Raw genomic sequence first — 15,268 nt, 5'->3', positions numbered from 1 at the left:
GCAGGCTGCCCAGAGAGGTTGTAGAGTCTCCTCTGGAGAGATTCCAAACCTGCTTAGATGCAAGCAGCCTTCTGGGACTGACCCTGCTGTAGCAGGGTGTGTTGGCCTAGCTGATCCCCAGAGGTCCCTTCCAGCCCCCTGGGATCCTGTGATGCTGTAATTATCTAGTCTAATGTTTTTCTCATATCCAATATTCCTCAAATGAGATTTAAAGTCTTTCTCTTGTTCCCATGGAACAAGGGCCAATTCTTTTCCCATTCTTTTTTCCCAGAGTGAATTCTCTTTCTCTCTGTTGGCTTTTCACTGGCTGACCCAGAGTATTTTGACGAGAACATTTCAATATTTCATAGAAACCAGGGGATCTCTGGCTCTGGTGGACATCTGCAGACAATGGTATATGGAAATGTCTTAGATACATGCAAATGCTGGTAGCAGGGGGAGGTTGTGACTCTTTTCATCTCTCTTTGGTATTAGGAAGGAGTTTGGGGAGGCAACCAGGCCTGAAGCTTTTGGGTTAGGTTTGGTTGGCTTTTGTTTTTTTTTTTTAAGGTTGGATTTTTTTGGGGGGATTGTTTTCTATTGTTTGGAGGTTTTTAGCTGCTAACTTGCTGAGTTTGATCTTGAGCTTTCTACCTTGATTTCTCCATCTTGTCTAAAGAGCCTAGAGATAATATTTCTGTTGAACCTTTTGAGCACTGCAGCCAGTGGCATCACCTGAGAGTGGTCTGCTGGTGGAGTACCACTAAAATGTAGGTTTAGAAGCATTCATTTTCTGTGTCTTCTGTGGCTGTTATATTTTCCCTTCCATGTAACCAAAGCAGAAGCATCTTTTCTCTAAGCTTCTCCCCCATCTGTGGTGTTAGCAGGTAGGGAATGACAGAAGAAAAGGCTCAGGGTGATGAAGCAGAATTAATTATCTGTCTGAACAGCTGGTTCATCACAATCTGCTTGCACAGGGGAAGGCAACTGCAAGTTGACTTTGCTTCAGGGAGCAGTGAGAAGCAAAGCTCTAGCTAACAGGTGAGCTGGGATGGTGAGGCTTTGAAGGAAATGACAGTGTGAGATCCTTGCTTCCTTAAAGCCCAGTGGTAGACTTTTCTGGCCAAACCTCTCCATGTTAGGCTTGATCTTAGATATCTTTTCCATCCTTAATGTTTCTATGTTCAAAACATGGAACTTGCTGGCAGGTTGCTTTGATTTGTGATGCAGCTGTTTCTAACATCTGATCCTTCCTCACTATGGTCATCTGTCCAGCTTGACACTCAGCTGTGTACTCAGCAGAAGTGGTGGTGGTTGAGGTGCAGCCCTGACACGTTGTAGAATCTTGAGTCTGTTTAGAGCCTTTTTAAGAGGAAAGTGGTTGGGGCTGCCAGGGAAGTTAGTTCTGGCTATCAATGCCATCTTCAGGTGGATGTTACATGCATGCCTGGTTCAAGCTGTGTGTGAGTGTATGTCGTGTCACATTTGTTAAACTGCTCTGTGTGTCTAAGGCTCTTCTTGTTTAGTCTATGGCTTTAAGTCCCTTTCAGCTAGGAAGACTTGAACCTTGTTTTGAATCATTCCCATGTTTTATACTGACCACTCAGAACTGTGCAGGGTCAGTGCTGAGAGTTTCAGCGTTTGTTTATTGTCCTCTCCAGACACATAAGTCCCTCCTAAATTCTCCATCTTTACTCACCTTACTAAATCCTGTTGAAAATATCTTCCTTTGCATCAGTTGCTCAGACATGCTGTGGTCTCTGTGCCTTTGGGCACAGTGAGGGCTATCAAAAACAATGCCTGAATGCAAAGCTTTCATGTAGGAGAGCTCTGACACCCAGGCAGTGATCTCCAGAATGTTCTATGCCGATAAGTCAAGGCTGTATCCATCCTGCACTCCTAGGTAATGATCTCTGTAAGATTTCCCCTCTTTCTGTGACTCTTCTCCATGGCAGCAATGCTTCCTGTTTTGTCCTAATGTTGCTCTCCCTCTCATACATTTCAGCAAGTGTCTTGGGTTTTTTGCCTCTTCCCATCCTCAGTCAAAGAATGGAAGGATGTCCCTGTCCTCATTTGCTGAAGATGGTAGCTCTTGTGCTTGGGGTGGTCCAAATCACCAGGATACTCTTGACTCCCTCATTATTAAGACTTGAGGTTATCCTTTGTTCTGAAACACAGCCTAGATTGGGAGCTCATCCCAGTAGGCTCTTCTTGCTGGCAGACTGTCTGTGAAGAATCTTTCTATAGAGAGCTCCCAATGCTTTGTAAAGGACATTTTATAAATCCACAAGTAACATCCTCACCCAGAGCCTTCTTGTCTGAATCACTTCTGCTTCATTTGCAAGAGGGAAGATTTGTTTCTTCTGATCTCTGAATTATCCAAACTCACCTTGTGCCAACATCTTTGGGTTTTGCACTCTCCCTTGGAGGTAATCAGGTCTTTTGAAGTGAACTCTTTGAAATGAGGTGCATTTATAGACTGTTGAAGGCAGGTACCTGGATTTTGATAGAAAGCTTTGACTAGTGGCACAAACAAGCCTTGTTAGGGGCACTTTTTTAGAATGGGAAGTGGTGTAGGAATTGTGGAGAGCAGCCAGGCAGAAAGGGACCTGGGGGTACTGGTTGACAGGCACCTGAACATGAGCCAGCAGTGTGCCCAGGTGGCCAAGAGAGCCAATGGCATCCTGGCCTGCATCAGGCATAGTGTGGCCAGCAGGAGCAGGGAGGTCATTGTACCCCTGTACACAGCACTGGTTAGGCCACACCTTGAGTACTGTGTCCAGTTCTGGGCCCCTCAGTTTAGGAAAGATGTTGAATTGCTGGAGCATGTCCAGAGAAGGGCAACGAGGCTGGGGAGAGGCCTTGAGCACAAGCCCTATGAGGAGAGGCTGAGGGAGCTGGGGGTGTTTAGCCTGGAGAAGAGGAGGCTCAGGGGAGACCTCATTGCTGTCTACAACTACCTGAAGGGAGGTTGTAGCCAGGAGGGGTTTGGTCTCTTCTCCCAGGCAACCAGCAGCAGAACAAGAGGACACAGTCTCAAGCTGCACCAGGAGAGGTTTAGGCTGGAGGTGAGGAGAAAGTTCTTCACAGAGAGAGTGGTTGGCCATTGGAATGGGCTGCCCAGGGAGGTGGTGGAGTCACCATCCCTGGAGGTGTTCAAGAGGGGATTGGACGTGGCACTTGGTGCCATGGTTTAGATAGGCATGAGGTGTAGGGTGACAGGTTGGACTCGATGATCCTTGAGGTCTCTTCCAGCCTTCTTGATTCTATGAGTCTATGATTCTATGATTCTATGATCATTGTTACATGCAGATGGTTTTCCTTATGTTTTCTATGTTTCTTTTTTCCTTTATCTTATAGAATCATAGAAAAGCTTAGATTGGAAAAGACCTTTAAGTCCAACCATTCTCCCAGCACTGCCAAGTCCACCACTAAACCTTGTCACTAAGAACATCTCCTCCTACTTGTTCTTGGGGAAGTGGTACTGACCCAATTTATATTTTCTTATGTCTGATGAACCACAAAGTTGGAGGATCCATGTTCTAAAGTCATTTACTGTTGGGTGAGCTCAGGAAGGTTCAAGCACCAAGTACTCCAAATGCTGAATGTGTCTAGTTTTGCCTCTTTAGTTGGAGATATGAGGCTTCTATTCTAAAGCAAGGAGAGGGCACCCAGTACATGCTGAACAATCTCTTCCTCCACGTTGCTAGCTGCCACTGAGCTGCAGAGAGCCTGCTCTAAGAAAGCTATGCCAGGGACACTGACTGCTGGACTGCTCTGTAATGCTGTCACTTCACTGTTCACATCCTTGCCTGAGTGCACGAAAAAGAAAAAAAGAAAGAAAAGAAAACCTGAGTTTGCAATGAGAAGCTGTGCATGGGAAACATGACCTCTCCAGAGCTTCAGGTGAAGTTGCTGCTTAGTGCAGCTATGATGTTTCCACCATGAATAGTGGGCCAGCAGGGTGTCTGTCACTCCAGCCCTTGCTCTACTGATGGGGCAGTAACTTTGGATTTCCAGACATTTGCAGAGCTTTCTTTGGATTTCCAGACATTTGCAGAGCTGTCAGTGCCCCTACAAGTCAAAAGGAGCTGCTGCCCATGTTGCTAACCAAAGCTCTGGTTCCTCAAACCAGACCACTGGTTTCTGAGAACTAGAGAACATCCAGCCTGCTTTATCCAGCTGCCTGGCTGCAAACACCCAGTAGTCAGCCTTGCAGGAGATGTGTAGGGTGTTGTTTGCTGGAGGGTTTGTGTACACAGTGTGTGTACACAGCTCCCAGGCAGTGTGGGAACTCTAGGGATGACTGAGAACACGAAGGGCAGGGAAGGACCCACAGTGACTTCATGGTGGTTTCAATAATGCTCTTCCTTTGGTCACAGCCTTTACACTGAACTGCCCACTTGCATGCCCATGGACTCAAAGTGCCAGTCTCTATTGCTCTGTATTTGGGATCCCCTTCTGCTTTATGCCCCACTCAAAGCCTTGCAGCTTTCTGGGGCCATCTGAGCAGATCTGAGTTCAGTCCAAATCTTCAATATTGTGGATGGCTGACTTGGTGACTGGTAACATCTGGGTTGGTTTCAGGAGGAAAACAAGACTGGTGCCACGGCTGGAGTGAACTGGGGATGCAGTGGAGAGCAGACAGGACTGAGCAAGGGCCTTCTGTGGTTGCCCAGGGCAAGAATGAGAGCTGGCTAGGTGGAGACTTTGTCAGGAGTTAGGATCTGGTCTGGCCCAGAACTGATAGAACTGGAATGAGCACAAGCAACTCACAGGGTTTGCTGAGACATCTGCTCAGGGATTTCTAGTCCCTTCTGGGCTGCAGTTGAATTAGAGACCATTTCTTCTGGCAGTCAAGAGGTGGCTGCTCAGGAGATGATTCAGTGCTGGTTGAACAACAATTCAGGAGAGTTTTAGCAGGTTACCTGCACATCCTCCTGAAGCCTAGTACCTTTTTGAACAACAGCATTGCCAAGCTGGTGTATCTTGTAAACAAGACAACCTGTAAACAGATTAGAGCACTTATTAGTCCTTCACTCAACTTCTCTGTAGGGAGCCTGCCAAGTACCATCTCACACCTGCTCTTGGAGTATGCTGAGGAAGGATGGGGCTGACTAGAGAGGAATCTTTCCATTTAGATGTAAGCTGAGGTCTTGGGGATTATCTAATTTATTTTTAGGTAGTTGCAGTGCACACATCCACCCCTCAGACAGTTGCCTAAGGCAGCTTAGGGCAAGTTCCCCCAAATCTGTTTTAGATGGTTCCCTTAGATTGAAGTGACTTTTTCCCTGACCTAGCTTCTCTCTTCAGGTAAGGAAGGATGATCAATGTGAGGTAGACAGATGCAGATATTTACATTATAGACCCATACTTTTTGCCCATGTTTCTGAGTCCTGGAGGTCAAGCAGTTCTGGGTCTGCATTTCCTTTGGATTTTTGCTGTTCCTGTAATTGGCAGCAGAAGCTCAGGGGGTGAATTTCCTGCAGAAGGTTTGATCGGTTTTGTAGTGAAATTTCTGAACAGTGTTTAAGAAAAGAAACAGAATTTTCCTCAACCAAGCTTTGCTCCTTAGACCTGAAGGTAAAAGGAAATTAAAAGCAGTCCATGACTAGTAGTTCTGGCAACAAGCTACTTTGCTGCCCTCCAATTTCTGCAAAAGTCAGATAGTGGAACCCATTGGCTTCCTTCCTTTGCTGCCCCTGTGTACTCTTGGGATCATCACTATTGTTCCTTGCTTACTTTTTCTCAGCCCTAAGATGGGTATTACAACACTTTGCTCTTCACTCTGAGCTGCAGATCTAAACACCACTGATCTCAGCGTTGCAGCACGTCTGTATTTCTGCAATCTCTTCAATTCGAATCCTTCAGCTGAGCTTCTTGGAAAGGAAACTCCTATTTAACCTCCTCCAGATGGTAATCCAAAGAAGGAGCTAAATGTGCTTACCCAGCCATCAGAGCTGTCTCCTACTCAGTTGTAGGAATTTACTCCAGTGCTGCCTCTCTTTTTAAATGCTGTGTGCCATTGCTCCAGTGCCAGGTTGTCACTTCTTCCTTCAGACCCGGATTCAGCCCTGCTTTCCAAGAGAGGAGTATACAAGCTTGGCACTGAGGAGTTAAGCAACACAGCTGCTCAGCCTCCCTTTCCTTCTGGTTCTCCAAGCTCTTTGCAAAACACTCTGCACATGTTTCCTTGCTCTTCCAACCCCTCACACAGAAAGGGGACAATCAGACTAAATGAAGTCTCCGTGCCTCCAAGCTGCTGGACTGATTTGGCCAAGTTGCCTTTGTTTAACAGGGGCTGCTTAGATGGGCTGAAAAAAAACATCTGCTTTCCCTGTCAAAGGATGGATCTGTTATTGGCATGATTATATCTGGCAGAAGCATTCACTGGAGTGGTTTGAACAGCAAATTGAGAGTCAGGATACTTGGGTATCTGCCTGGACCTCTTTTATTTGGAGAAGTCTCCTCGGGACACATGCTGCTACTCTGAGTCCCTTCCCTGCCTGCTGGCTGCTTGCAGAGGGGTGTATGTACAACGTGAGCAGAGGTCACAGCAGAATATGGTTTGCCTCTCATTGAAAAACAGTGGTTTTGCAAGTACTTTATTGATCCTACAAGGGCCACACAGGGTGTTTTGGTATATTTTGAACTTGGTCTTATCTCCCAGTTTCAGTCTATGCTAACTGGTGTGGTAGTTTCAACCCACCACAACCGGTGTCTGGTATTTACTTCCCCATGCTGCCAGCACATACTGCAACATGATTTTGGATCCTTAGACAAAGGTCCTTTAGAAGAGCAAATAATTATCATATTACATGAATACTTTTCTTGGTTTTGTTTTTTTTTTTTTTCTCAAGACCATCAGAGCTTTTGGCATTTTGAAGTTTTGACAGAGTTACTGTTGGAAATTGTGCTGCCCATCGTTACAAAGAAAAGTCCTTTGTGGTGTCTTCCTTTGGTCCATTCTCTTTGCTCATTCTTGCACTTGTACACAGTGGGGTTTTTTTGGGGGCTCACTCTGAGGGGTTTTAGGATTAAAACTATATTTCTCTGAGGATGTTCAGCAGGCCAAAATTGAAAAGATTAAAATCTAGTTTGAAGGTGGAGCTGAATGGAGTTATGGAAGAAATCAAATACAAAGTTACTGTGCAAGAAGTTTCCTCAGTCCTGTGTTCTTACAAATAATGAGCACAAATAAAAGCCCCTGGACTGAAATTAATGGTGAGCAGCTAGCCAGAAGGAGATCCTTCAGGTTATGCTACTGAGGCTTGAAACAAGACCTGCTTGCTAAAATCTCTCATTTCCTGTTCTATCCTCCACCTCCATCTACAGCTCTGACTGAAGTCATTATAGAAACTGTAGGAAGACAAATGATTCTCTTGTCTTGTGGTGTTATCTCCTTCACAGAAGATATGGGAAGGTAGGAATAGTATAAAACTTTGCCATTTGGGTAACTAGAAGTGTACTCATGTGTCACTACTGTGCAAGCTCTGGGATTTGAACAGAGATAGGTGAGGGGTGTGATTTCATCTTCCATAGGTGTTTTTATTTCTACTCATTCCTTGTTTAACTCCAAATCCTACCACTTACTTCCTTACCACTGTCATCACATAGTCCCCATCCTCTGCTAGAGACTCCATACACATCTTTTACATACTTCCCAGGATGGGGACTCTGCACCTTCCCTCAGCTGCCTGTTCCAGGGCTTGCCAACCCTTTTGGTGAAAAATTTTCTTCTAGTGTCCAGTCTAAATCTCCCCTGGCCCAACTTGAGGCCATTTCATCTTGTCTTATTGCTTGCTGCTTGGGAGAAGAGACTGACACCCCCCACCTGGTTCCAGTCACCTTTCAGACAGACAATTGCAGAGAGCAAGAAAGTCTCTCCTGAGCCTTCTTTTCTCCAGGCTGAACAATCCCAAGTTCCTCAGCCACTCCTCATAAGACTTGTCCTCCAGACCCTCCACCAGCTTTGTTGTCCTTGAACTGTGAGCTCCAGGTAAGCCCAGGAACACTTTGGGATCAGGAGAAATGGAAATATTGAGGCTCAGATCACTTCTTGTGGGTTCATAATCCTGCTCACCTACAGCTGTGACTTCACTGTGACTGCTACCTGCCTTTGAGTGGTTGCCATGGGAGCAAAGGAGCTGGCTGTTGGTTAGCCTGGCCCTGTTAATGAAAGACAGCATCGATGAGACCCAACATTTCTGTGACTCCTTCAGTCTGTGACAATCCTTTGAAGTGTATTTAATTAAAGAATGTGCACAATGGCTTTCCTTGCAGCAGCAGACTGTGCAGTAATCCTCCAACAATTGTTGGGATCTGGCGAGGAAGGAAAACTCTCATTAATAAAGACTTTGGGGATAATTCCACTTAAGAGTTGCTGCAGAATTCAGAGCTGCAGGAAATCACATCCAGAAAACCACTCCCTTCGTCTTTCTGCTTAGGGCTTCAGAGTGTGTGCAGGAAAACATGATTCTGACAAACCTGCCACAGTTTCACAGTGGTACCCTGAGCATGGAAGGAGGGCTTAGTGGAGGAGGGTTTACTGAGTTTCATAGACTCACAGAATGGTTTGTGTTGGAAGAGACCTTAAAGATCATATAGTTCCAACCCCCCTGCCATGGGCATGGACATCCACAATGGATCTTCCCAGGAAACTGGATTACCATTCATGTGAGCTAACCAAAGCTGGCCATGCTTTTCCTTTATCAACACTTTTTTGGATGGGAAAATGTGGATTAGTGTAATCCTCAGGCCTACAAGTCTGCCTTTTCCACAGGAAAAATCAAACAGAACAAAACAGCACAGGGAAAAAAAAAAAAAAACAGGGAGAAGAAGTAAAATGAATTTTTACCAAGCTGTCTAAAAAGCATTCATGGGGTGGTTGTGACCCAAGTGCAGGACCTAGTACTTGGCCTTGTTGAACTTCATCCCACTGATACTGTCCAGATCCCTCTGTATGCATGAGGTGGCTGGTTTGAGGTTGGCATATCTAAGGCAGTATGTACATGAGCCTGTGGCCCCTGGATTGAAAGCTGTTGGCCAGCAGACATCCCCTAGCACATCTCAGCTGAGGCTACATATCTCTCTTCAGGAGACTAGATCCCACCTCTAGTGTCTGACTCTGCTTGGAATCAGTGGGAACCAGGCATCTAAATACTCATTCAGTCCATGGAGCCACCCATCTTTCTCAAAAGCTCTCACCAAGTCAGCACCAGCCCTACAAAAGCCAAAATCACCTCTATTTTGGTGCTTTAGATTTTTCCAGTGGTTTGCATAATATAGATTAGCTTTTGGACTGGATGGAAAAAAAAAAAGAGTTTTTGAATCAGATCTATAATGAAATTTACCTGAATCTATCAGGAGTCCCTTTTTCAGAATGCTACAGAATGAATTTCAGAATGAATTGGCCTCATTTTTGCTTTGAAAGGTGATGAAACATTTACTCTAAAGTAAATATCGAGCTGTTGAGGGAAATACGCAATCAACCAACTCAGGTATTTTTAGGGAAGGGAAGATGCAGCAGTGAAGAACTTGCTGATGGGGTTGGTAGAAAATGTATTGCATTAAAAAAAAATAGGAAAAAAAATTAAAATGTGTTGTAGATGTACACAGCACTTTGCCAGCCCTGATCAAAGTTAGAGCTGTATGAATTCATTTATAAAGTGAAAACTTGAGTTATTTATAGATGTGAGATTAATTTGGCAATGGTTTAAGTCCAGAGAGTTAAAACTTCCCTTGGAAGAAGTCAGAATATTTTGAAAACATGTTAATCTTGATTTTTGCAGTAGGTGTTTCTGCAAATCTCTCATGCTTTCCCCTCACTCTTTTTAAGGTTAAAGTATAAAAAGATAATAAGCACTATCAATCAAAGAAAAAGTGAATCTATGGTATTTTACATGAACCAAGATAAAATTTTTACAGATCTGTTTCCTTTTGGGAAAAATAAATATTTGAGTACCAAGACAACTACAGATAAATCCCTACCCTTCTTGTGTTTGTTTGGTTTGGGTTTGTATGGGTTTTTTTATGATTATTATTTTTAATTTGACTAGAAAAGCAGATAATTAATTGTTTATACACTGCTAATCAAAGCCCATTCCCAACCTAAAGGAAATTACAGTCTGAACAAAACATGGGGTGAAACAAGGGAAAAAGAGCAGGTTAGATTAATAAGAAGTGGTGAGAATAAATGTAATGTGCTAAATTACTGCAGCATTTTGATCCAAAGGGCAATTTGCATCAAATAATTGTTCCTTTGAAGGATTTCTGGGCCTTGTCTGGTGAATTCATGGCTAGAGGAAGAACTCACACATTTTGGAATGTACTCATCACTGGTTAGACCACACCTTGAGTTCTGTGTCCAGTTCTGGGCTCCTCAATTTAAGAGGGACATTGAGATACTTGAACATGTCCAGAGGAGGGCAATGAGGCTGGGGAGGGGTCTGGAGCACAGCCCTATGAGGAGAGGTTGAGGGAGCTGGGGGTGTTTAGCCTGGAGAAGAGGAGGCTCAGGGCAGACCTCATTGCTGTCTACAACTACCTGAAGGGAGGTTGTAGCCAGGAGGGGGTTGGTCTCTTCTCCCAGGCAACCAGCACCAGAACAAGAGGACATAGTCTCAAGCTGTGCCAGGGGAAGTTTAGGCTGGAGGTAAGGAGAAAGTTCTTCACAGAGAGAGTAATTGGCCATGGGATGTGCTGCCCAGGGAGGTGGTGGAGTCACCATCCCTGGAGGTGTTCAGAAAAAGCTTGGATGTGGCACTTGGAGCCATGGTTTAGTTGTCAGGAGGTGTTAGGTATTAGGTAATAGGTTGGACTTGATGATCTCTGAGGTCTTTTCCAACCTGGGTGATTCTGTGGTTAAAAGATCTTTGTGGTTTTTAACTTCCTCTGATTAATTCTGATGAATATATGTGGGGTTTTTTTCCCCCAAAACCCATTAAGAGTGGACACTGAATCAATGTATTCTTACAACAGTGATGGTGTAAACTCAAGCCAAGACTTCTGCTCTCTTCACATCACTCCCCTCTCGGCATTTCTTTGCAGCTGAGCTTCTCAATAGATTTATCCCTGCTGAATGTCTTTTTCCATCTCTCCTTCCCCTCTGCTGTGCCCTGCTGAGACCTCACCTGGAATATTGCATCTGGCTTTGTGCTCCCCAGTTCAAGAGGGACACAGGTCTGCTGGAGAGAGTCCAATGGAGGGCTATGAGGAGAGGCTGAGGGCCCTGAGGCTTTTTAGTCTGGAGAAGAGAAGATTTAATAGGGGATTTAATAAATGTTTATAAATATCTGAGGGCTGGAGTTCAAGAGAGAGGGGACAGGCTCTGCTCACTTGCACCCTGGGATAGGACAAGGGGCAATGGATATAACCTACAGCACAGGAGGTTCCACCTCAACATGAGGAGGAACTTCTTCACTGTGAAGGTCACAGAGCACTGGAACAGGCTGCCCAGACAGGTTGTGGAGTCTCCTTCTCTGGAGACTTTCAAGACCCATCTGGATGTATTCCTGTGTGACCTGTGATAGATTCTGTGGTCCTCCTCTGGCAGGGGGGTTAGACTCTATGATCTCCTGAGGTCCCTTCCAACCCTTAACATCCTGTGATCCTGTGAGATGAGATTTTGTGCAGCCCTGTGCATAGTGGGACCTCAGTCTCTGCTTGCAATGATGCAATGAACTTTGCAGTGAAGCAGCAAAGTTCCCTCTAACTTGAGAGCAGTCAGTGGCAAGGGGACACTGTGTTATGTGACCCAATGTCCAGCTCCTGGCTCCTTTTTTGGACTTCAAATTGTCATGTTGAGCATTTTATGATGAGGCAGCTCATGAATTTCATGTTGTAAGGAGTTCACAATTAATTACCTGCACGTTTATAGCCATTGTTGTATTACAGACACAACATAATTAGGTCTGACTGAGGAGAAACCACTTGGGGAGAAAGAGTCTTGCCATTGGGAATTGCCTGCTTTTTTACCTCCTTGATCTCTTAATCTGCATCAGAGATTTCCTTCTTATTTGATTTGGGTCTTGTTTTGCTTTGAATTAGCATAGGCTAGGAGGCAGGCCACGTGAGAGTGGAATAAACCATGTAAGCACAGATCCCACCGCTCCTGGCATGAATATTGAAACTGCCACCTTCCTGCCCTAGATAGCTGGTGGTGTGAGCTTAGTCAGTCAGGGCTCCCAAGGCATAAAGAAGCAGAATTCCTCCTCATCATCTTTAAAAAAAAAAAAAGGTTGTTTGTTGGGTTTTTTATCTTAAGGAAGGCATGGAGGGAAATACTGGGGTTTTTTTCAGCAGGCTGTGGTTTGTACTGCTTTCTCTGAAGCAAACACAAAGTGAGGCTGGCTGTATATCTCCTGTTGTCTAGTGGCCTAGGAGAACTCAGGTGATCAGGAAGCATCCCTGAGCATAAATGAGCTTTACTCACTCTTTTGCTCTGCCCTTTCTGCAGGCATCCAGCACACGCCCCGAGTGTATCATCATGCAGGAGATTGAAGAGGAACGAAGCCAGTGCTTTGCAGATCTCATTGGGGATAACCAAACTTCAGGTATGGGCATGCTCTCTTCTCTTGCCATCATTAGGGCTACAAAAATGTCCAGAGGGCTAACACCTCTGCTGTGAGGAAGAGCTGAGAGAGCTGGGGTTGTTTGGCCTGGAGAAGAGAAGGTTCCAGGGAGGCTGCAAAGAGCTTAGGAAATCTTGACACAGCCACCCAATCTCGGTCTTCAATTGTAGAGATCTATGTGGTAGAGAAAGAAAGATTTTGGCTTTGGTGTTGTCCCATCCCATCCTACAGCAGTGCTGTCGAAGCCATTAAGTTGGACCTCTCTCCCTTCAAGTGTCTCTCAAGTTACAGGTCCTGGTTTTGTGAGTAAAGGTGGTGTAGGAACCAGTGGTAAGCTGTCAGGCTTCAGAAAAACAAGGGATCATGTTGCTGGGGGAAGCAGTGAGGAGATACATACCATGCCTGATGTTTGCATCCAGCCTTCTGAAAGAAGAAAAAGTGGAAGATGTCTTCTCATCTTCTCTCCCTTGGCAGTGCTCACAGTTAGGCTGCAGACTGAAGGACTGTTTTGCACAATGCTGCTTAATGACAGAAGTGCATCCTGGGGTCAAGCTGATCCCTGGAGGAACTTTACTGAGTGTCAAGCTGATCCCTGGAGGAACTTTACTGAGTACAAGGATGGCTTTTGGCCCCTGCTTTTATCTACTAAGATATGGTTTGGTTTGATTCAGAATCTGTTTCAAGTGTCCCTGAACAGTTACATGGAACCATTTGAAGAAATGTTTTCCTGGAATCCAGGAAAGGGAAAAATCAGGACAGTTAGAAACAGTCATCTGAAATTCAGCTAAATGCTTCATTTCATTTTCATGGATATTGAAATAAATTCAATTAAGTACAGTTCAAAATAGAAGAATAAATACTTGATGTTCTGATTATTTTGTTGTTGTTGTTTTCAAAATGGTTTTTCTTATTGCAAGGTTTAATCCAAACCAGAATTTTCTCTGTTTTTTCCCCCTTTTTTAATTTTTATTTTTTTATTTTCGCTGAATTAAACTGTTGAAACAATTTTCCTCATTCAGATATATAAACACACTTGGTCATGTTGCAAGCTCTTCATGCACAGGCACCAGCAAGTGTATAAAAATCTATTTGGAATATAAAAATCTAATTGGATTGCTGAAATATTGGACAGGGATAATTCTGCATTTCCACCAGGCACTACCCATAGTCATTAAACTGATTTAGAAACTGCAGTTGTGAACACTATGAAATGGATTTTTTTTTTTGTCCATGGAGACGATACCTCCTACTCCTGAGTTAACATCAGATGTCAGCTGTATAAGTCTTGGGTACAAATGGTCATTGATGACATCAGTGTGTGTAGGGAGGCAGCATGTGTTCAACCAACTTTTATAAGGCAAACTGTGTGGAAAGCAGCTGACACCTGATTAAGAGTTCAATACCTGAGTCCTATCTCGACACTCATGGCTGCCCTTGCAATCAACAAAGATTGCAAAGAAAGACAGAAAGAAAGAAAGAAAGAAAGAAAGACAGAAAGAAAGATGAAAGAAAGAAAGAAAGATGAAAGAAAGAAAGATGAAAGAAAGAAAGAAAAAGAAAGAAAGAAAGAAAGAAAGAAAGAAAGAAAGAAAGAAAGAAAGAAAGAAAGAAAGAAAGAGAAAGAAAGAAAGAAAGAAAGAAAGAAAGAAAGAAAGAAAGAAAGAGAAAGAAAGAAAGAAAGAAAGAAAGAAAGAAAGAAAGAAAGAAAGAAAGAAAGAAAGAAAGAAAGAAAGAAAGAAAGAAAAGAAAGAAAGAAAGAAAGAAAGAAAGAAAGAAAGAAAGAAAGAAAGAAAGAAAGAAAGAAAGAAAGAAAGAAAGAAAGAAAGAAAGAAAGAAAGAAAGAAAGAAAGAAAGAAAAGAAAGAAAGAAAGAAAGAAAGAAAGAAAGAAAGAAAGAAAGAAAGAAAGAAAGAAAGAAAGAAAGAAAGAAAGAAAGAAAGAAAGAAAGAAAGAAAGAAAGAAAGAAAGAAAGAAAGAAAGAAAGAAAGAAAGAAAGAAAGAAAGAAAGAAAGAAAGAAAGAAAGAAAGAAAGAAAGAAAGAAAGAAAGAAAGAAAGAAAGGAAAGAAAGAAAGAAAGAAAGAAAGAGAAAGAAAGAAAGAAAGAAAGAAAGAAAGAAAGAAAGAAAGAAAGAAAGAAAGAAAGAAAGAAAGAAAGAAAGAAAGAAAGAAAGAAAGAAAGAAAGAAAGAAAGAAAGAAAGAAAGAAAGAAAGAAAGAAAGAAAGAAAGAAAGAAAGAAAGAAAGAAAGAAAGAAAAAAAAAAAGAAAGAAAGCAGCATCTCTCAAATGGGTGACTGTAGCTGACTCCTCTTTTGGAGAAGTCTTTTTTGGAAGTGGTGTGCACAAGTAACTGCAAAGTGCCTTTGTTTCCCCCTTGCAGTGTTCAAGGCACAGTGTGTGAACACAAGTAGGTTGCAAAAGATTGTTTTCTGGGGTAGGGCTCCATAACTCAATAAATGTAGCATAGCTGCAAAGAAAAAAACTTTGAACTTTGACAGTAGGAATAAGATAGAGGTTTATTGGGGAGAAATCTTCTCTAGGTGATGATGTGAGATCATATGAATCACAGGATCACAGAATCATTTAGGTTGGAAAAGACCTTCGAGGACATCAAGTTCATCTGTAAACCTAACAATGCCAAGCCCACCACTAAACCATGTTCCTCAGCATCACATCTCCACATCTTTTAAACATCTCCAAGGATGGTGACTCCACCACTT

At 43.4% G+C, this 15,268-nt stretch overlaps 1 protein-coding gene across 1 annotated transcript in view; it reads left to right on the top strand.

Moving 5' to 3' along the window:
- Positions 1-15,268, top strand: part of VIPR1 (vasoactive intestinal peptide receptor 1) — a 98,904-nt gene that overhangs the window by 28,525 nt on the left and 55,111 nt on the right. The window contains exon 2 of the mRNA XM_054389955.1: positions 12,437-12,533. Coding sequence (XP_054245930.1) covers positions 12,437-12,533 — 97 coding nt within the window. The remainder of the gene's footprint in view (positions 1-12,436; positions 12,534-15,268) is intronic.

The sequence above is a fragment of the Indicator indicator genome, chromosome 20 (assembly GCF_027791375.1).
Source record: "Indicator indicator isolate 239-I01 chromosome 20, UM_Iind_1.1, whole genome shotgun sequence".
Lineage (NCBI taxonomy): Eukaryota > Metazoa > Chordata > Aves > Piciformes > Indicatoridae > Indicator > Indicator indicator.
This window is presented reverse-complemented; position numbering and strand designations above follow the sequence as displayed.